Raw genomic sequence first — 21,435 nt, forward strand, 5'->3', positions numbered from 1 at the left:
AAAGACCTTGGGGCAGTGGACCTGTAGATATGCAAGGAGGAAGGGATAAAGGCAGTCAACAGGTAAAGCATGCTGATTTTAATAGGATGCTGTTGTTTGAACTTTTTCTGTCCCTTTCTGCTTCCCTCATCCTCCTTTTGCTTCACAGTACAGTGCAGTCCTGTTCTCTGCGTGCAAAGCTGGGAGTGCTGAAACCAATTAGCAGAGGAAGGTGTAATTAGTGCAGAGAACTCAAATTGGGGTGTCACTTTTGATACCTCTTCTGATTTTAAATGTGCAGTGACTGAGGGAAGTTTGCTCTTCATTTTGTTGTGCCTTTCTGGGCCACATCCTGTGGACAACTGAAAGCAGGGCTCAGCTGCTATTGGTGAGGAATATTATGACCTGTTTTGAGGCATCAGAGCAGACGATGCAGTAATTTCTTAGAACTTATGCATCTTCTCTTGAATATGTATGGATCCAAGAAGATCCTGCTTCTTGAATGGCACGGTATAAAAAAAAAGTGTGATATTGTATAAAAATGACAATGTGTACCCTGACTAAATCCATACTTTTCTCTGGAGAGAAGCCTACTGCTTTTACTAGTAGCAAAACTGTCATGCTTTAATCAGCCATCAGTGGGAGTCGAACAATAAAGCAACCAAATTGGTAGGAGCGCTTGCAGGCTATATAAGTGAAATGATTTTGTACAGCTTCCGTTTGCAGTGCTGTCAGCTGAAGTTTGCAGGAGTTGAAGGTGAGAGAGAAAAGGGTGCAGGATACAACTTTCCCGTGGCTGTAAGTGCTGTTACATCAGATGCAGGGGAGCTCCTCAGCAAACTTTGCCATTCTTTTCCTCTGTGCAGTTCCACTTGCTGTGTGTGGCTCTCTGCTCTCTGGGCAGGGTAGTGCAGGCTGCGTTTGTCAGCTCCAATGTGTTGATGTTGTGACCTGTGTTGGAAAACTTTGTTTTTCTAAGTTCTATAGTTTATTTGCCAGCTAGTCCTGGTTGGTAAGAAAACCAGCACTGGATCTGGACTAGAAGAACTAACAGTCTGTGTGGAGGTACTGACTCCACTGATTGAGAAGATGACTCTTAAATTTAGTGTTGTTTTTTTTTTTTTTCTCTTTTAAAACACAGTTCAATTGTTCTGTGTTTTTCTGCTCAGCTTGTGTCTCTTTCTGCTGAGCATGGACTGCAAACAGGTAGGATATCCTGGTGGCCTTCAAGCTGTGAGAAATTAGCTCCTGCTGGAGCTTCTCATTAAAAAAAAAAAAAACTGTTTTGATGATGACTGAGACTGTAATAAAAAAGAATAGTTGTTGTTTTTTCAGTTTAGTGTTTTCTCTTGCATTTCTGTGGTTCATAGAAACATTATAGGGAAATCAAAAAATAAATCCAAACTTAATCACTCCAATGACTTGAGGTGGGATGTTTTAGGAAGGGATTAGAAAAGTAATGCTGATTATGGGTCCCTTATTTCTTATAATTCCACTGCAGGTGGTAAGAGGGGGAGCTCAGAGTGCTGTCTTGCTTTCAGCACAGGCGTCTGTTGTGGTATGGATAGCACAGAGTGATGGCGCATGTTTCTCAACCTAGTAATGAGACAAATGTGACGAGGGTTTAGGAGTTCTTAAAAATGATGTGTAATTTATGGTGCTGAACTTGAAGCAGTGTAAGGGTGAGGGTTTGAATTTGAAGCATTACGAACATATTGGGCTCTCTGGAGCTACAGGACTTCTAAAACTCTCTGGCAGCATTGAGCAGCATCTCTGTGGCTCTCTATCCCAGAGCCATGCTTGATATATTTTTTTTTATTTTTATTTTTCTGAATTTGAGTCTGATGCATTTTGTAGCCTGGTTATAGTTTTTTTTGAATGGAATCTTCCCATCCGTTGCATCATTTTGTAGTTTCTCTGGGGCAGCTCTGCATTAATTTTGCTCCTGAAGTCGTGGAGCTTCCCTGGAAAACCCAGCAGACCAGGTTCCTAGGATAAGCTGTGATTATAAAGTGAAGTGTTCTGCATGCCAAGAGGTTTTTGTTTCACAGTCCTGGTGCTGACAATAATGTGCAACTACGCAGGGAGAGCTGTACTTTGTAGCAGCGTTAGTTGGTAACTTGCTCTCTTTCAATCTTTTCATAGCAAAGAAAGAAACCAATTTAATAAGTTTCAGCAGGTCTCCTGGCTATGCTTGATCTGCAAACAACTTGTAAGCACCAGTTGTTGCAAGACTGGTGTTGTCAAATGTAATCTATTTTAACACAAAGTCTTACTTACGTGTGGCTGTTTTGCTTATTGAATTCTACATGATAGCAAGGAACTCATCCAAATGCCATCTAACCATTAATAGTAATGATGTGCAAGCATTTCAAATGAGATCATATGTGTATTGTTGATCTGTTAGTTTTTTGGCAGCTCTTAAAAAAGGAGATAATGGTGAGAATCATTGAAAGGCTCTGAAAATCCAGGAATTGGACTCGGTGATCTCCACAGGTCCTTCAAACCTGGGGTATTCTATGAAATCCCTGAAATGAGAGCTCTTTGGGATAGGTGTGCTGTTCTGGGCGTAGCAGGACTGGCTGCAGCAGCACTGAATCAGGATTATTTTTGAGCTGATTCTTTAGAAGTCCTTAAGCATAAAAGAATTAAATGCTGGAATGTAAAGTTACAGAGAAAAAAGGTGCTCTTAGGTTGTGATAATAACAATGTTGTTGTGTTTCCGTTTTACCATTGTGGAGTGCTGTTTGTGTGTGATTCTTATTCTGCTTTGTGCTGATCTAAAGGAGCCAACTATAAAACTTTGCCTACATAACTCTATCCTTAGTCAGCTTCCCACTTCTGTCCTCTACTACACATGTAAAACCCTTTCATCTGTTACCAATGCATCAAAATAAAAAGCTGTTGTCTTAAAGAAGTCAAATACATTCTAGCAGACCTGTATTGACTAATAGCAATGACCACAAAATGAATTGTTGTTTTCCTCCTGTTCTATCTTTTTTTGAAAATTACTAATATCAAATCATGTGTGGGAGATGGATTTCTTCTGCTGCTTACATTACAAAGCAACACAGATGTTTGGAAAGTTGGGAAACCTTTTTGAGTTGAGACCTCTGGAAGTTCAGTGATGCTCCATAGCTCTGATTTCTATCCAAAGCATTGTTGCTGTTCATACTTCAGCTTTGCCCATTGTAATGGAAATTAATGGGGCAATGAAGAACTGTCTGGCAGGACAAGCAGTGGGTTTAATAGCTTGTTATCACTGAGATACTGCATGTCTAAGCAAAGCTTGAAGTTCAGGAGATGTGAGGGGGCACCCATCACGGTGCTCTTGGTTGCTGAGTGCCCTCTGTCTTCTGGTTGTATCTGTAGGCTGGGAACAAGGGTCAGGAGCAAGGACAGAGCTTTGTTTTACTAAACAGAATTACTCTATTTTCTGCAGGTGGATTTGCCATAGTGTTTCTTGTGAGGACAAACAATGGGATGAAATGTGCCCTGAAGCGAATGTACGTCAATAATGAGTATGACTTGCAAGTATGCAAAAGAGAAATCCAAATCATGGTAAGTCGCCACTTCCTTCTGGGGGCTGTGACTGAGAGCATCATCACCTTCTGCCTGTGAGCTGTACTGAGTTCACAGAATCACCAAGGCTGGGAAGATCATCCAGTCCAACCATCCACCTATCACCAATAGTACTCACTAAACCATGTCCCTCAACACAAAATCCAAATGTTCCTTGAACACCTTCAGGATTGGTGACTCCACCACCTCCCTGGGCAGCTCATTCCAGTGCCTGACCACTCTTTCACAAAAGTAGTATCTGCTAACGTCCAGCCTAAATCTCCCCTGGTGCAGCTTGAAGCCATTCCCTCTAGTTCTAACACAGTTTGTCTGTTTGGAAAGCTGAGTGTTGTAGAGGAACCAGATTAAAATGCTGCTCATCTTGTGTGGCTGTATAATGCTTTGAATGTGTTTATTTTGCAGCGAGATCTGTCTGGCCACAAGAACATTGTAGGATACATTGATTCCAGTATAAACTCAGTAAGCAGCGGTGATGTGTGGGAAGTGCTGATATTAATGGACTTCTGCCGAGGTGAGTGTGGGCTCAACATTGTTGTTGATCATCTGTAGATTTGGCCCTTTTCAATGCTTACAGGAAACTTGCACAGCATTTTCCTTTCATTTCAAAGGGGAAACTATTCCTAGGCATGGCCCTTCCTTGAATACCAAGGAACTGTTGTGAACAAAACGAAGCAGAAACAATATGTAGAGGAACAGATGATACGTGAGGTTATGCTGACTCTGTTGATTCTGCTCTTACTGCCTTTGCTGAGATGGTCCTGAATTGTTTTTGCTATGAGGGGAAACCTTGAAGTGTACATTTATAGCTGTTTTCCATAGGCTGGTCCATGCTAAGTGCTCTTCTATAGCTGCAGGGCTGTGGAATGAAATTATGCTGCACTGCATGTCATGCAGCAAGCTTTTTCTCTTTCAGCCTGACTTAAGATTATTCTGGAAGAAGCTTGAATTGGACAATGTGAAGCCAAAAAGTATTCCTTTTTACCTCTGACCTTTTTACTTGTCTGTCTTCAGCCAGACAGGCTCTTCTTTCCAGCTGTCCTAAAGCTTTGATCTTTTGTGGCTAGGATATGGTGTTTGGAAAATGATACGTATGCTGTGCTCAAGTGCCACTTGCAGGAAAAGCGTGAGCAAAAAGAATATTTTGGCCAGGTGACTTCAGAAGTCTGGCTGTTCTGGGTGGTTTAATACTGAATATCACAAGGAGTGTTTCAAGGAAGGGATCTGACAGTGCCAGTGAGTTCATACTCAGCTCTATGTTACAGGTCACACTTCAAATAAAAGTGTAAATGCTGGCAATTCAGAATCCTCTCTTGCTAGCTTCCCCTCTGTGCTGGATGTTGGGCTTACGAAGTATGCTGTCTTTCTAAAGTGTCTCCTATATGAGAAAAGGGCTGCAAAGTGGTATTTCTCTTGTGCCTTGCAGATACCCTTCTTGGCACATGGTTTTCTTGGTCTTCAACGCTGAAGCACAGAAATTGCTATTATGTATTGGATTTCTCTTTGTTACTCTCCATTTGTGACAAACAGCTGCTTAAACTGAATTAATGCATCTTTATGTGCTGAACTGCACTCACTGAGTGCAAAATACAGCTATACTACTTACTAAGCTCAGCTTCTCTTCAGAGCTTTAGTGCTATGGATATGAATTTTGATGCAGCTTTACCAAAAGTTCAAATTTTTTTTTCCTCTGTATACCTCAGATGTTTTTAGGGGGAAGAAGTTGTGTGGATTTTCTGCAAAGGCCTTTACAGCAAAGAGATGAGGCAAAGTTAGGACTCATTCAAAGCATGAAAACTGCTGAAGGTTCCCCTTGTACAGATAGATTTTGCCAGTCTGTGATTTTGGCCAAGCCATTTAAAAAATGGCTTTTTTTGAGTCTGTCTCTATTTCCTTGCTTCCATGTGGCAGACTGTTTTGTGGTCTGTGGGTGCCTCAAATTTAGCCGCCTTTTCTTCTACTCTGACAAACATTTTATTTTGAGGAGGAGAGGAAAAATGTGGCTTAGAATTGCATCGGAGTGTTAAGATAGTGAGGTGGAGGAGAAGCAAACTTGTGCTATTGAAGCATTGCCCAAGGGTCAGATGGAGCACCTCCTGGCACATACAAAACAATTTAGGCAAGGAGAGGAGGAAATAAGATGACTGAGCTGATTGCAAAGAACCTCTGCGGAGGCTTGGAGAGAACTCTGAATTTGATTTCATGAACTTCTTATGTGCTGATATCCAGCCACACGTGGGGAGTTGTCTAAAGCAGGGTATATCTGGTAGGAATGGGGCTTGGACTGGGTCTGGTGTAATTTGGCTATCTTGCTCTCATTCTTGTTATTTTTCCTCAGGAGGACAGGTGGTGAACCTCATGAATCAACGACTTCAGACAGGGTTCACAGAGAATGAAGTCCTGCAGATCTTCTGTGACACCTGTGAAGCTGTAGCAAGGCTGCATCAGTGTAAAACACCAATAATCCACAGGGATCTGAAGGTGAGTTGTGGACTCCAGTAAAGCAGGAGGGGTTGTGTGTGATCCTGAATGTATGTGTTGTCTGCCTACACTGTGGCAGACGGGCTCTGAAGGCTGGTACTGTGTTTTTGTTGTTAGTAATAAGAGAAAGTGGGTGTAAATACCTCTCTCTATTGAAAGAAAAAAAAAAAAGAGCCTCCCATAGCTGCTTACCATATGTTTACTGTCTATAGATCTGCTTTAAAAACATAAATGTTTCAAAAATTCTGTTTTTCACCAGAGATATGCCAGAATGTATTTGATGAATTATTCACAGTGACTTTCTGCCTACCGCGTGAAACACTGTTGATATTATAGTTGTTCAGAGAAAGTGTGCTGTGTGTTTCCTGGACCCATATGAAAAGGATCGCTCCAGAGACATTGGCTTTGTGGCAGGAGTTGTTAGAAGCTTTCAAAATTGGCCTCTAACTATTGACCATGAAACTGTGTGGATTGCGAGGCTTTCTGTGCTCAGATGGGAACAGAGCAAGGGCAGCAGGGAAAGCTTCTGAAAAATGCTATGCCTGTAATCAAACAAACTTAAAAAAGACATTTCCTTTTTCTCTCAACTGGCTCATAAAATGCCTGAAAAATAACTTCAGTCCATAAGGACTTGTGTGGCTTGTGTGTATATTTGAAATTCACGTGTGCTTTGTGGGTCAGGCTCTGTTCTCTGAGGCCTCAGCAGCTGTTTGTTTTGTGCTGCTGGCCTTTGTTTTCTAGGAGTATGAAAAACAGCACGGGATAAAAATATGTAGGGTCTGGTGTCCCTTTGTATGTTTCAAGTGACTGTGACCCCATTGTACAGTCAGTTGTCAGACTGGTGTTCACTTTACTGAGTGGAAGGAGGGAATAAACTTATCTAGTGCTGATAATGATGACTTGCACAAGTACTCTATACCTGGTGACAGTTGTTTATTTTTGTTGGTGCTGAGTGAAGCCTGCTTGATGAATGTGCTGATTTGAATAAAACTTCCAGGTTGCTTCAGTGAGAAGTCATATCCAACTACTCAGCCAGATAAAGTGGAAGGGATGCTTCTGGAAACATTTAGAGGGTGTTTGGAGGGGGTAGGGAATAACACTATCAGTGCTGGTTTCTTAAAGATCAGCTCTGTGTGCAGTGCTTATTCAAAGCAGATGAATGGCAGAAGTGAGGGAGAGGGGTTGTTTCATCCCTGGTTTCATGCCAGCATTTCCCTCTTAGCTGCTTTAATTTGGTGGGATTTTTCAATGCTTAAAATGCTGACTTCTTTGCTTTTTGTAAACGTTATCCTTGATAAGGAGGTCTATTTCCAAAAAATTTTTGCCATTGACTACTTGTGGGCAGCATCTTGGTTTTTTTGTTCGCTTGTTTTTGAAATCTACAAGCAGTGTGTTTTTGCATGGTTGGACCTGAATACTTTGAAGGCAAATAAATGAAAAAATGTCTGTATTCCCTTGAGAGAACATGGTAGATTTTTGCTATTCCATGATTTTAAGTTTGAATATTTAGGAGAGAGCTGATCTTTCAGCTACCACAGGTGCCTGTTTTGGTCTGATTCAAGCTAACAAATAGTACTTGAAAGCAGGGGGTCATCCCAAATTCAGATTACAGAGTACGGCTGAGGGAACTTGAGTATTGAAGACACTGAAATGTGAAGTTTTTCTCCTGAAGTACACAGCCTTAATAGAGGCAGAGTGATATGCTTGCAAAAAAGGAAGGAAAGGGAAAGGACATCAGACAGAATGGAAGGCAGTTTTACAGCTGTGTTTCTATGATCTGACTTTTAGGAGGTGTGACAGTTTTGGTGCTTATTTTCTTTTGCTGTCACATTACACATTTGTCTGACGTGTCTGATTTGTCTTCAGGCATTAAAACCCTGAATCACCTAAAGAAAACAAGTTGTTTTAATGTTTCTGTCTAATTGAATGGTTCCTTTTTTTGGCTGCAACATTCGTAGGTTGAAAATATCTTGCTACATGATCGTGGTCACTATGTCCTCTGTGACTTTGGAAGTGCTACCAACAAATTCCAGAACCCTCAAACAGAAGGGGTGAATGCGGTGGAGGAGGAGATCAAGAAGTAAGTGTGCTTTTTTCTTTTGCCTCAGACACAGTTTGTATTTGAAGGGTGACTTTCTTCATACTGTGACTAGATTTTACTGGTGCCTGTGGCAGCAGGTTGATGTTGCTACATAGAAGTACCTGCTAGAGGTAGGTAAGGGCCTGAGGGAAGGTGAAACAATCAAAAACTGAGCTTGATGTAATTTCTTTGGACCTGAAAGACTGAACGTGCTAATGCAGAGGGGTTGCTTGCCTTGATGAGGCAGTGGCATGCTTTGTTTGTTATGGAATCAGTCTCTCTGTTGGCTCATTTGAACTGCAAATATAGAGAATGATAAAATCCCTTTCTTTTCATGAGCCTCTCGTCTTCAGTCCTTGCAGTAAGTAAGGAAATACATGGCTCATCTTCCCATAAAAATGGAAGGACTTTAGGGTGTTTCATTTGGTTTGTTTTGCCCGTGTGTGACCCGCTCTAGCAGTATCAGTGCTGGATGCCTTGATATGCTTTTAGAAAAGGAAATCAACTCACAGCCCAGCAGGGCCTGGATCAGAGATGGAGCAGTTGCCAGATCCTGCTCTTGCTTTAGTTTTCACTTCATTGCTACACAAACATTCCTGTTGCATTAATACAATACTTTGGCTGGAAAACCGTGTGTTAGAAATGTGTGCAAATGTTTCCTTTCTGTGAGGATTCTGTCATGCCTGCATGGACTTCCTGGACTTGTTTCACTGAAGTTCTCTGAGCTCTCCCAGTCTTTCTTTGCAATCCCTTTGGAATGCTTTAGCAACCTTTTCTTGTGATCAAGCTAAATAGCGTGGAATGTGATACAGCAAAAATTATAAATGCACTGATAGAAAACCTTAAGAATATCATACTGTGGCTCATTTTCCATCTGTTTCATTTACTTAACAAAATGAGGCACATTCTAGTTTGAGTTGAAGCTGCAAAATGATCTTTCCTTTGTCTACAATGGCTCTGAGCAGGAATCCCAGCATGGAAGCCTGTTTATTAGGAGCCTTGTATCCAGTTACAATCTTCGTAGGTTGGCCAGAAGCCCGCGGTAAGGACACTGCAGAGGACACTTGACTTCTGACCTTGTTAATATTCTGAATTCTTGAGTGTTTGTGTTTTAGCTCTTAAAAATACTGTCCTTTGTGAGTAAACTCTTTGTTGCAGAAGGAATCTTTGTTTTTGCTTTGTTTTCTGAGGATGGTTTGCAGTGTCAGTATTCTCATGTTAGAATCATGCAGCAGATTCTGATGTTGATAATCGTTGAGAAATATCTAATTTTTCTCTAGTGTTTGCTCCAAAACAAATAGGAAAAGTATGAATTTTGAACTATTTTAAATGTGGCATACTGAAAGCTCATCTGATATCCACATTGAACTCACCAGTAGATCTTTTTGCTGCAGGTACACTACGTTATCTTACAGAGCACCAGAAATGGTCAACCTGTATAGTGGCAAACTTATCACTACAAAAGCAGACATATGGGTATGTATAAAAAGCCCACTTAACATCACACAACCAGACTGCAGTTTGCTTTCGTTGTCCTAACGACAAGATAACTTTCTGGCTGGATAGTCTCTGAGTAGAGAGTTGCTCTGCTTCTAGTTTCTGAGTTACTGATAAACAGGCTGGCTTCTGGGTAAGACATGACTGGTGCTTTGCATACTGCTTTTCATGTGCTTTTAATATAGAGATGTATGAAATTTCAGAATTGAACAGTGCAAACATGATTTTATATCATAAAACAATTAAAACAGAAAATTGAAGGTGGTGTAACTTGTGCTTCTGTTGAGCAAGGGCGTGAAACCAATGTTACTAGGCAGAAGAAGATGGAAAATGGAGAAAATAGGCTTTCCCCTACGGAATAATAGTATGCTTCTGGGCAGTATAGTGCAGCTCAGTCGTCAAACCTGGCCAAGGACCAAGCTTTTGTACTGCTGTTTCTAATGAGGAGTGAATCTTGCTATGTTTCCTATGCTGAGAGAAAAATGCAGCTGTGGTGTAATCCACTACTAGATAACCTAACAACAAAAGGATGGTAGGCTTCCTCTTAATTGGGATGAAGAGCCTTTGTTGATTGTGGAGAAATGGCAATTCAGCAAATAGGATGTGTTTAAAAATGCTAATTTGCGTGTGTTTTTATAGTTTTTGAAGCCCTGAGCTAGAAAGCAACAAGGAGGCAGCAGTGTAAGGAGAGTGTTTTTGGATCCTCTATAGTTACGTTTGCATATATAAGAGGGAAAATTGCTGGCGTGGCATCAGCTGGAAAGAGTTCTCTGTGTTATCTGTGAGCTCAGCCAAGGGTCAGGAACACAGCAGCTCATATGGGGCTCTTGCAGTGCTGAGTTCAGCAGGAGGTTTGTAGACATAGGCACCAGACCAGCGTTGGATCGCTTGCCTTGCTGAGCTCCAGAGAGGGGATGGCACAGCTGTAACAGTGTGAAAAGACTGTCAGGGCCTCAGGGGCAGCTAGAGGAGAATCCTGGGTTTGTACCCTTAGTGATCATGTAGAGAGGTGGAGACAGAGGCTCAAGCTACTCTCTTCTTGGCCTTGAAGTAATTCTGTTCTGCTCATCTGCTGTGTTCCCAGACAAGTATGCAGTGCTGTGCAGAGCGCAGCCCCTTGCAGTAGTGAGCCTGTTTAGCACCTTCTTTTCTCCAAGACTCACTGAGGTTCTTTTGAACTGGAGTACAATTTAATTATCAAATCCTATCACCAAAGCCCCAAGTTGATGATGAGTTGTCCTGCATTAGGAAATGTTCCCCCATTTACCCTGGGATGGCAGCAGTGTTTCATAATTAGCATTTTGTGTAAAACTTGTATATTATTTTGAAATAGAGGGTTTTCCTTGCTATCAAAAGTAGCACAGAAATAGATGAGCCAATGATATAACCTAGCAACCTGCTGACAAATGCTGTATATAATCACAAATAACCTTCCAACCGTTACATTACTTATATGAACTGCTACAGTTTAAGCTTGGTAACCAGTACGTTTTAAGGTGGTTTTTTTTGGCCAGAATAAATATATTAAGGATGATGGATGTCATTTGGTTTCCCTATTAATTTTGCTTTGTATGTGGGGAACAGGAAAAGGTTTTGTGCACTTACATGCAGTAGCATATACCAATGTAAGGTCTGTGTCAACTTGGGGATCTTGTGGCATCTTTCCTTCAGTTAGTTAACTCACCTGCTCTGTTGTCTTCAGGCCCTCGGCTGTTTGCTGTACAAGCTGTGTTACTTCACTTTGCCATTTGGGGAGAGTCAGGTGGCAATCTGTGATGGCAACTTCACCATTCCAGATAACTCCCGGCATTCACAGGACATGCACTGCCTCATCCGTGAGTGTCTCTGACAGTGCCCTAATCAACTTCCACAGAACTTTTTCTTAAGATGTGTTTACATTCTATGCTCCTACAGCAGAACAGTTGTGTTTCTTGTTGTAAGAAGCTTGCTTTGCACACACGGTTGGATGAAATGATTTTCTTGTAGGTTGGGACATCACTCTTCAAAGCACAGTTACAACAGGGATTTCTGTTTGACTGAGCTCGGTGAAAAGGCAGGAAAAGAGACAACCTTTTGGTTTGAGCCCTATGCGAACTTGCACAATAAGCCTATTTATGCAAAACGTACTTCTCCAGTACCAAATCTGTTTGGATAAGGAACGGAAAAGAACCACAGTGACTTAGACCAGTGATTAGAATTTATTTTTGTGAATTGAGAAACAGAACTGAAATGATTTATAAATAACCTACTGCCTAGAGTGAATGTGTAATTAAGGGTACAATGCATTACTCTTGGCAGAGCTGGGGAAGCTCTCTCATCAGTACAGTGTAGTTTTTTAAACTCTTTCTAGCCGTTATCTTGAGTGACAGAGTTATTTTCAAAGCAGCCTGGTATGTTCTTTGCTTATGCAAAGGCAGTGGTCTGTGCGTCTTCCTGCCCTCCACACTCACTAGGGCTTTGTCAACCTCTTTTCCTGTGGGCTCACTTGGAAATGCAGAAGTAAATCCTATGCCATTCCCTGACCAAGCAATCTGTTTTCCCCTCCTTGCTTTAGAGCCTGTAATAGCAGCTAGGAGTTACTCATAGGAGTGTTTAAAAATATATTTTTAAAAAGTGTTTCTTAGTCCATCCTTGTATGAATCTGTTCTGTTTTTCTGATGTATCTTTATCTTTTAAAGGGTATATGCTTGAGCCAGACCCTGATAAGAGACCTGATATTTATCAAGTCTCCTACTTTGCATTCAAACTGGCAAAGAAGGAATGCCCAGTCCAGAACGTCCAGGTGAGTAGTGAAGCAATGGACTGATGTAGGGCTTTGTGTGAGGAGTTGGGGGTGGCAGCTGCTAAATATCGAAGATGCTGCTGTGCTGTGTTGATTGCTTCCACAGTCTCTAATCAGGAGGTTCTGTTCCATTTCTTGTAATTAGCAGTGCAGTTTTTTTTTCTTTAAGGGTGTGTGGAAATCAGGGTTTTGTTTCATACATTGCATATTTCTGTTTCTGACTTATATCCTTGCCCAGTTACTAGCATGAGGCTAATCAAGAGACCTTTTGCATGTGAACATGAAAAATTAGGCCATGCTTGTGAAACCCATTTGATTCTCAGGCAAACTCATCATAGCATGTGTAATTTGCACTGCAGTTGGTTTTAAAGGCAGTAATTTTGTCTGCTGTCTGGCTGAGAGCAGCCAATGTGCATTTGAACTGTATCAGACCTTGTACAACCACCTGCTCCTTCTTACTGTCCTTATAGAATTCACCTGGAAAATAAAGTTTTCTTTATAGTATTATAGATATCTGTGACATGATATCATCTTGTTTCCAGATTAAAAAAAACCTTAATTTTCTTCCATGTTTTGGTAGTTATATATGATTTTTATGTACAAGATATTAGTCATGCTTGTATTTTTTTTATCGGTGTTAGTAACTTGCTACTGTTGTTCCCAGATTCTTTTCAAATACTGAGCATGTGCTATAAAGCTTTGTGTTCAGATTGCACATGTAGAAAATGGTCAGAAAGCTGAACCATATCTTTCTCCTTGTGAAAACTCAACCAAGCTCCTCTCAAGCCATTAATGAGGAGGGGTTTGTCCTTTGCCCAGAGTGAGGAATAATTACTATGGGGATTCTGCAACCTCCAAATTTTATTGGTGTGCTTTTGCAAATAATTTGACTGTTTTCTGCCCACAAAGTACTAAACTCAGTGTTTTTGGGATCTGCAGAACTCTCCAATCCCTGCTAAACTCCCAGACCCAGTCAAAGCAAGTGAAGCTGCGGCGAAGAAGAGTCAACCAAAGGCCAGGTAACCACACCTTCATTAGTTAGCTCTCTTTTCTACTGTGTATTCTCTCTGTGTTCTGTTAGAAAAGATGCTTAGCATATTTAGTTGCTTCTTTGTGGGCTTGTACTTATACATTGAGGCAAACACTGCAGTCCTGAGGCTTTGCTTCAATGACATAAATATCCATTGATCTGAAAGACAGAAGATGCAGATGCTGGAAATTTTTGTGTGAGAGGAGGGAGGTATTTGGGCAACACTCAGCATGACTCAACAGCTAAGCTTTGTCCTGAAGACATTGCTTGACAGTGGCGCTTTAGGTTTGTGCACTTAAATGAATATACTGCGTCATCCATCCTAAGGCAGTACCCAGAGTACCTAAGATAGCAGAGAGACTGCAGTGGGCCTGGAATTGGCCCAGAGAGCACAAGGCGACTGGAAAAATTGCATCAGGAACTATTGCTGTTCCAATTTGGTCCTCAGCAGATGATAACCTGACCCAGTAATTACTCTGTGCAATTGCTGCGGTTTCTGCAAGAGCCACGTAATTTCTTTGGGCGATGCAGTCTCCATCTGAATAGCCTAATGAGTTTGGGGAGCTGCTGTACTGTTGTGGTTGTTCTCCTCTCCTGCCACTGCTTACTCCTGTTTATAATACTGTAATAAAGTATATAAATTCTATTGGACAAAACTTCTGCTTTCATTTACTGAAATGTGAACCTTATAGCAGTGGGCACTCCAGAAGCAGCAGTTTTCTTCCTATTCTGAAATAGGGCATCTCTACTCCTGCCTCAGTCCCAGGAGTCTGCTTTATTTGTTGTTATAATGGAACACAGCTACGCTCACGTTAGTAGAACAACTTTGATGTCTCACAAGGAGATGTATCTGCAGAAGGACAGGATGATATCTGGCTGCTTGGCCCTGTTGCTGTGCTTCGATGGAGGATGAGTAATACTGAACAAGGATCAGAGGATGTCCAGTGACCTTATTCTGGGGTAGATGTACTAAAGTTAAGGTATTTTTAAAGACTAGTTCAGACAACTTTGCCCAAAGGCACCAGCTGCTCTTAAGCTTACTTATCCTTCATCTGCTCATCTGTAACTCTAAGTAGCCTTAAGCAATATGTTTTAGCAAATATTTGAATTTGACAAGTTCCAGCTGTCCAATAGAAAAAGACACCACAACTGGCAGTCATCTAAATGATAATGATAGTCTGATTGTAGTGAGTGCATCTACTAAGCTCTACTGTGCTTGCAGCTTTCTGGAAGAGGTTGTCCTGTGTATCTGGAAGCATCTAAATGTTTCACCTTTTTCAGTTTATCACCTTTAAAGCTGACATACGGAAGAGTGTTTAAGCCTGTGCTGTGTGCTGCTTGTAACAACTCTCAGACTAACACAAACTACTCTTACTGCTTCTGCTGGTGATTCTTGTTTTTAATTGTTATGTTATTTTGTAGGTTGACAGATCCCATTCCTACAACAGAAACTTCCATAGCACCTCGCCAGAGACCTAAAGCAGGACAGACACAACCCAACCCTGGAATTTTACCAATTCAGCCAGCCTTGACACCTAGGAAGAGACCCACAGCCCAAGCAGCAATTCAGCCTCAAGGTGAGACTCCTGGCTGTGCTATGATGTGTTGCTGGACTTTGGTGCATGCTGATCACTTAACAGATCCATTCTACCAATTGCAGGGCCTACTGCCCTGGGCAGTGGTCAGCCTTCACTCCCTGCAAGTGTCCCCCAGCAAAAAGCAGCACCGCAACCAACTTCAGTGCAGCCACAAGCCAAGCAGGCGCCAGCACTCCAGCAGGCATCACAGGCACAGCCCCAGGTCCCTTCTGCTCAGCCACAAGCCACACCTCAGCACCAACAGCAGCTTTTTCTGAAGCAGCAGCTACTGCAACAGCAGCAGCAGCAGGCTGCATATTACCAGCAGCAGCAGGTGATGCAAGCTCAGCAGGTGAGCAAATGTGGCAGTATTTGCTGTGTACTTCCTGTGCCAGATATAAATGCACATCACTGCATTTAGAGGAAGCTCTCTGTTTTCCTTTTCTAAAGGATAGGTACAATTTTTATGCATTTTCCAATGTGTTTTCACTTGTCTAGCAACATTATTTTGTAACAGAAGACTATCATTTTTAACTGTCAAAGTGGAAAGCCTTAAGAGGTCTTTGTCATGAACTAACGTTAAAAAAAGTGGTGTTGGTTAAGGTTTTATAGCTCAAAGTGTTTCAGAGACTTGAGGTCAGTGCTTAACTGATGAGCAGAGGAATATTTTTTTCTCTTCTGCTTTTTGTGATGCAAGAAAGCTGGTGTGCCTTTTTTAGCAGTCAGATCTGTTTGTGTGGTAGGCTGTCATGATAGAGAAACCTGTGAAAAACTTGTATGTTAGATAGGATTTATCTATATAAGACATGCTTAACTGAAGTGTTGATAGCAGCACAGATAACTGCAGAAGCATGTTTAACAGTGGAAGAAGCAGGATAATGAAGCTTCTTGTCCTGGGGGAAGGTTTAGAACAAATAAAAATGGAGAAAGGAGTTTGGGACTGCAGGGAGCCTGCTATAAGCAGATGTAACCCAGAAAGGATCTAACATTGGACCAGAATGCCATTTCATGCAGGTGGTCTCCAAGCCATCTCAACCTGTTGCTGCTTTGCTTGCGGTGGCTATGACCAGTCTCATGGCTGTCCCTGAGTTCTGCTAACCCACTTCCCAGCTGAGCAGCAGGTGTCTCAACTACTGCTTGTTTCCCAGTTCCCAGTGATGCAGCAGGGAGCACCAGCACAGCAGCAGCTGATGCAAAACTACTACCAGCAGCAGCAGATGATGGCCCAGCAGACAGCCATGCAGCAGAAGACAGCAGCAGCAGCAGTTCAGCAAAAGCAACAGGCTCCAGCAGCACCACAGCCCCAGGCCCAGCAAAGTGCAGCCCAGCCAACACCACAGCAGGAACAAGCGGTAAGAGCCTGCTGGAGTAGACGTAGTAGTGTTTCTCTGTCCCTCCTCTGTCATGTGATAAACTGTCTTAAATATTTGTACTTCATCAGAATGAGCACCTGGAACTATGCTATAGTGCTGCTTATTTGTAACTACTTTAATATTGAGGGCTGATGTCGAGGAATGTGCAAGTAGCCTTTCTGGTTGTTTCTGGAATTGGGTAACTTGGGATGCTGAATTCTTTGGAAAGCAAACTTTTCAAGGCATCGTGTTTTTAAAGATAAATACCTCATCTACTTTTCTCATCATCTGACTGCATCCAAAATAAATGCTCTGTACTTAATGGAAAATGTGGCTGTTAGCTGGCTACTTTCCTGCTGCAGTCTGCAGTGTTGAAGTCAGGGGAGCTGTGCCAGAGGGCAGGATCTGTGCTGCCAGAGTATCTCTGCAGTGCATATGGCAAAAAGCTGTGCCTTTTGCTCTCGTTCGTGCACAGTCGCATCCACTCTTTGTTTTTGGGAGTGCAAAGTGATGCCCCAGATTCCAATTGCATGTTGGAGCAAAAGCACATGCAGGCACCAGGCAAAAGGAAGCCATCCATTATTTTGCTATACTGGGTTGCATGCGTGCAAAGCAGTGTCTGATAATAAACCTCTTCAGCTATGCAATGTCTTAGCCAAACTGAGGGTCAATTTTTGCTTGCTGGCTTTGTGAGTTACTATTCAGGGCCTAAATAATCTCTTAGGCATGCTTCTTTTAAAGTGACATCAAGATTTTTAATTTGACTAAAAATTCTGTGAGCAAGTGATTTGAGCAATGCTGAGGAAGCCTTTCTTGTCTTGCTCTTTTTCTGTATCTTAAGGCTCTGTCCTATTCACTCCTTCACTTCCATATTAATTTCCAGTACTGAACTGCTTGCTAGGCTGAGGTTGGAGTCTTGTGTTGCTGGTTTTGTTGTGCTGAATGACCTGGGGCAAGTCAGCCTGAAACCTGAGAAAGTTTTCACTACATGAATGAAGTCCATAATTACCCTACTCCTCTAAGGCAGATATGCCTGACACAGAGTACTGAAGTGCATCTCTAAAGAGCTTTGCTGTGATTCACTAGCACAAAAATATTCTTAATACTGTTGAATCATCTGGACTGAAAATTCACACTCCCGCCCCTACAAGACTCAACAGAATGGATGTATTTGGAGACTTCAGCTTCTGTAGTAGTAAGGAGGAGATAAACAGTGATTGGCTCACTTAAAAAATGAATACTAAGACATCTTCTCTGAAGTTTTTCTGAGCAGAAGATACCGAGCCAGGACCTGTCAAAACCTTTTCAAGTTGCAGAATTTCAGCTTTATAAACTTACTGTTCATTTCTGTGGAGATTTTGGCACTGCCTATTTATTTCTTAGCATCAGATGTACCATTCTGCAGTGACCTATATAGCAAGATTTAAGGTGGGTGCATCAGCAGCATTCAGGTCAGCTTGCTTCTCAGCCAGAAATTGCCAGATGAAAAGCAAGGCAGCTAACCACTTGTTTTCTTTGCACCATTGTAGTTAAGCACAACACTGGGAATGTAACTCTTCCCTCACTGCCCTCTTAGGTCTTTCCAAATCTTTCATCTGTCTTGCCTGGTTGAAAATGTCCTGATGCTGACTGGGGAACAGAGAGTTCTAGTGGCCAGGTGGTGGAGATGACACGGTCAGCTTTCTGCTCTTTGCATTCTGGCTTTCTCTCTTTAAAACCAGCCAGCAGCTGTCACTGAAAGACTTCTTTTTTCCTTGAAAAATCGCATCTGAAATGTTGTTGCATATGACTACAAAACAGTATTGAAGGCTTTTATGGGTTTGTGAGCTTAACACAAGGCTGAAGTAATGAAAAAATAACTTCAGTTTGATAAACCTCTTGAAATTTCCAAAGGGTTTGTAGTTGTAATATTTTGTGGTTTTTTCCTCCTAGATTTTAATGTCAAATTATGGTCTTGAGGTTGTTCTTTCTGCTTGCTTGGGTAGAAAACTAAGAAAGCTTGCACAAGATTTCTGCAGAAGTCCTCAGCTCCTTTAGGAATTTGAGGTTCTATCTATTCATCACCTTGTCCAGCTCCGTGTGTCCAAATAGCAAGATTTCTGTGTCCTGTGATCTGATTTTTATGGTCTACCCTGTATCTTAGCCTCTTTACCCTCTTCAGCAAGCTTCTGAGTACAGGTAACCTTTGCTAACCACAGACGGGAGAAAGTACCTTCTTGTGCAATTGTAGTAATGCAGAAATGCAGTGGACCACCAATTTCTAGCCCCACACTTCCCCTGACACGTTTATTTCTGTGTTGTTTTTCTCCAGCCTATCTCTGATCCATGACTAGGAGATCAGATCCTCCAAAACACAGCATATTTTTTTTTTACACCGTGGCTGTTGTTCACAAAAGGAGAACATGATCATTTTACTCTCTCTCCTAGATGCAGGCACAAATAAGGCAACAGCAAAAACCTCAAACCACACCACCTACAGCAGTTCAGGGGCAGAAGCTGGGTTCTCTCACACCTCCGTCCTCCCCCAAGACGCAGCGTGCAGGACACAGGAGGATTCTGAGTGATGTGACCCACAGTGCTGTTTTGGGGTTCCAGCCAGCAAATCTACCCAGCTCCTGCAGGCAGCTGCTGCTGAAGCCAGTCTCAACAAGTCCAAGTAGGTGGCTGCTTGCTTGATATCAAAGGATATGGATGGGGTGGAGTGTAGATAAGGCTCCTTAGGGTCTTCCTGGGCTAAGCTCTAAGATGAAAATAGACTGGTATAAATTAGTAATTGCATCTCCAAGACTGTGTAGAACTTGGCAGAAAGTCACTGGAAAAACTTCCCAACTGCAGAAGTCCTTTTGAGTGTTTCCTCGCTCCCAGAATGCTGAGCAAATGGGCCTTCAGATGGATTACTAAATCTAGTCACCTGTCTCACCAGTAGCTCTGGTGCATGCTTCATGCCTGCTGTCTAGCAGAAGGTCTTCTGCAGGAGCACTTGCTAATGACTTTTATAGTTTTCATTCCTGACATGAGGATGCTCAGGCAGATTACAAGTAGATAAGGCCAGCTGGTCCTAGCATTCTGGGTGTGCAAGTAAAATACCTTGCACTGAGTGATTGAAGTAAGAATTGTAATTATAATGCAGTAGTATAAACCAACTCATGGTGTTGGCCAGAGAACTTCAAGTGGATTGTTAATGGCTGTTGTTTGCTTGGGATGGTCACATCCAGATCGGCTTCCACTACGCCCTCGGGTTCCCCAAGGACTTCACAGCAGAACGTCTATAATCCGCCCGATGTCTCCACCTGGAATCCGTTTGATGATGATAACTTCTCCAAACTCACAGCTGAGGAGCTGCTGAACAAGGACTTTGCAAAGCTGGGTGATGGTAGGTTCATGGAGGTACTTTAGTACCAGCCTGCTCTTGAAATGAAAAGCAGCATGGAGTGATGCTTTGTCAGATGCTGCTGGGGCATTCCCATATAATCATGACCTGCTGTGCTGTAAGAGCTTAATTATTCCAGTCTCCCTTTCCAGTCCCAGTCATCTTTGCTGAGCATGATTCTCTCAGGGATGGGTACTAACTGCTCTTAATGTGGCACTGGTCAGTTGACTGGAGAAGCTACACTATAAACTCAGCTTCATCTGCAAGTTGTGGTTTGCAGGAAAGTCTTTAAGTCACTCACTGAAGTAGTATCCTAGAAGTATAGGTGAGTAAACAACCTTCAGAATGGAAGTTTTTCCCCTAAATCTGTGTCTGGTATTTCAGGGAAAGCTCCAGAAAAGATGGGCAGTTCCACAGAGAACTTGATTCCAGGTTTCCAACCAGCTTCATCTGCAGCCCAGGCAGATGCGTTTGGTGGCTCATCTTCCTTCACTGCTGGATCGGGTGAGTCCAACTATGTCCTGCAGGGCAGCGTCCTGCATAGTGCTGTGAGAAAGCAGCAGCTCTTTGTCATAGCTTCTTTAAAAGGAAGTAAAACACACTAATTGCAACATCTGGAGCTTTTGGTGAGGAACATGTAAAGCTTTTGGTGAGGTAAGAAACTTAGTCAACCTGTGATGTTCACAAAGAAGCTGACTGTATGTTGAGGCTTCACATAGCTTCATCGTTATGACTAAAATGTGCAGTGTGCAAACACAAATTTGGACTCTGACACTGACTACATGTGTTGGACGATTTCTCTTGCCAGCTGTTGTTAGACTATGTGGAGCAGGACTAATGTATCTGCTACAGAATGAAAGGGAATAACAGAGACTGGAGTGAGCAGGGAAAATCTTTAAAGGTAGAGCATGGTTTGATGCATATTTGTAGTTCTTCAGCTTCAGGAGTTCTCAATGAATGCACTAATGACCTGAAAAATACAGTATTCGCAAACTGCTCACACAGCAACACAAGTTATCCTCTTCTCTGTCACATGCAGCCATGCAGTGGAAAATGCAACTGTTTGATGTTTCCTCACTGAAGCAGATCAGCTGTTGGCATAACAAGACCTGGGAAGAGACTGAAGGATTCTTTAAGGGGCAGGAACAGACAAATAGAAATAAGGGTACACAGATTTATGATGAGAGGTTTAGAACAGCTTCTAACAGAGCTTGGTAATGTGGACTCTTACCTGTAGAGTTGAAATCCACAATACAAGAGTGCATTCCAGCTCTTCCTGTGTCCTGTGAACAGTTTATTTCATTAGTCTTTGTTGTTTGATGTTGAGCAGCAGCAGCTCTGGATTCAGCTGTGAAGTACTTTCTGCAAAGCCTGCGAAGCATCTGCGTGTTCTGGGTTTTTTGGATCTTGAAGCATGTCTATTTCTTTAAGTGGTTGACTTTGAAGTTTGGAAGTTCTCTGAGCACAGGCACTGGGATGGTTGTTTCTCGCCCTTTTCTTTGTCTTTCATCTTAAAAGTGAGCCTTCTGCAATATCTCCTCTTTTAGACAGAGGCTTGCCATGCGGCTGTCCTGCTGTGTGTCCTTTGTCAAGGCATTTCATTTTCTGTGCTGCTGTAGAGTGAGATAACAGTACTTCCCTTTCCAGGAATATTTTGAGACTTGTGGGTTAAGCTGTGTTGGAGATCTCTGTTGTAATATTTTTTTTT

At 42.2% G+C, this 21,435-nt stretch overlaps 1 protein-coding gene across 1 annotated transcript in view; it reads left to right on the forward strand.

Annotated features, from left to right (window-relative positions):
* Positions 1–21,435, forward strand: part of LOC100539421 (AP2-associated protein kinase 1) — a 53,239-nt gene that overhangs the window by 14,932 nt on the left and 16,872 nt on the right. The window contains 15 exon segments of the mRNA XM_010723047.3: positions 3,422–3,540; positions 3,964–4,072; positions 5,897–6,039; positions 7,998–8,119; positions 9,514–9,595; positions 11,319–11,451; positions 12,295–12,398; positions 13,338–13,417; positions 14,851–15,005; positions 15,089–15,357; positions 16,154–16,357; positions 18,785–18,935; positions 18,938–19,013; positions 19,573–19,730; positions 20,112–20,231. Of these exon segments, the coding sequence (XP_010721349.1) occupies positions 3,422–3,540; positions 3,964–4,072; positions 5,897–6,039; positions 7,998–8,119; positions 9,514–9,595; positions 11,319–11,451; positions 12,295–12,398; positions 13,338–13,417; positions 14,851–15,005; positions 15,089–15,357; positions 16,154–16,357; positions 18,785–18,935; positions 18,938–19,013; positions 19,573–19,730; positions 20,112–20,231 (2,025 nt within the window).

The sequence above is a fragment of the Meleagris gallopavo genome, chromosome 24 (genome assembly GCF_000146605.3).
Source record: "Meleagris gallopavo isolate NT-WF06-2002-E0010 breed Aviagen turkey brand Nicholas breeding stock chromosome 24, Turkey_5.1, whole genome shotgun sequence".
Taxonomy (NCBI): Eukaryota; Metazoa; Chordata; class Aves; order Galliformes; family Phasianidae; genus Meleagris; species Meleagris gallopavo.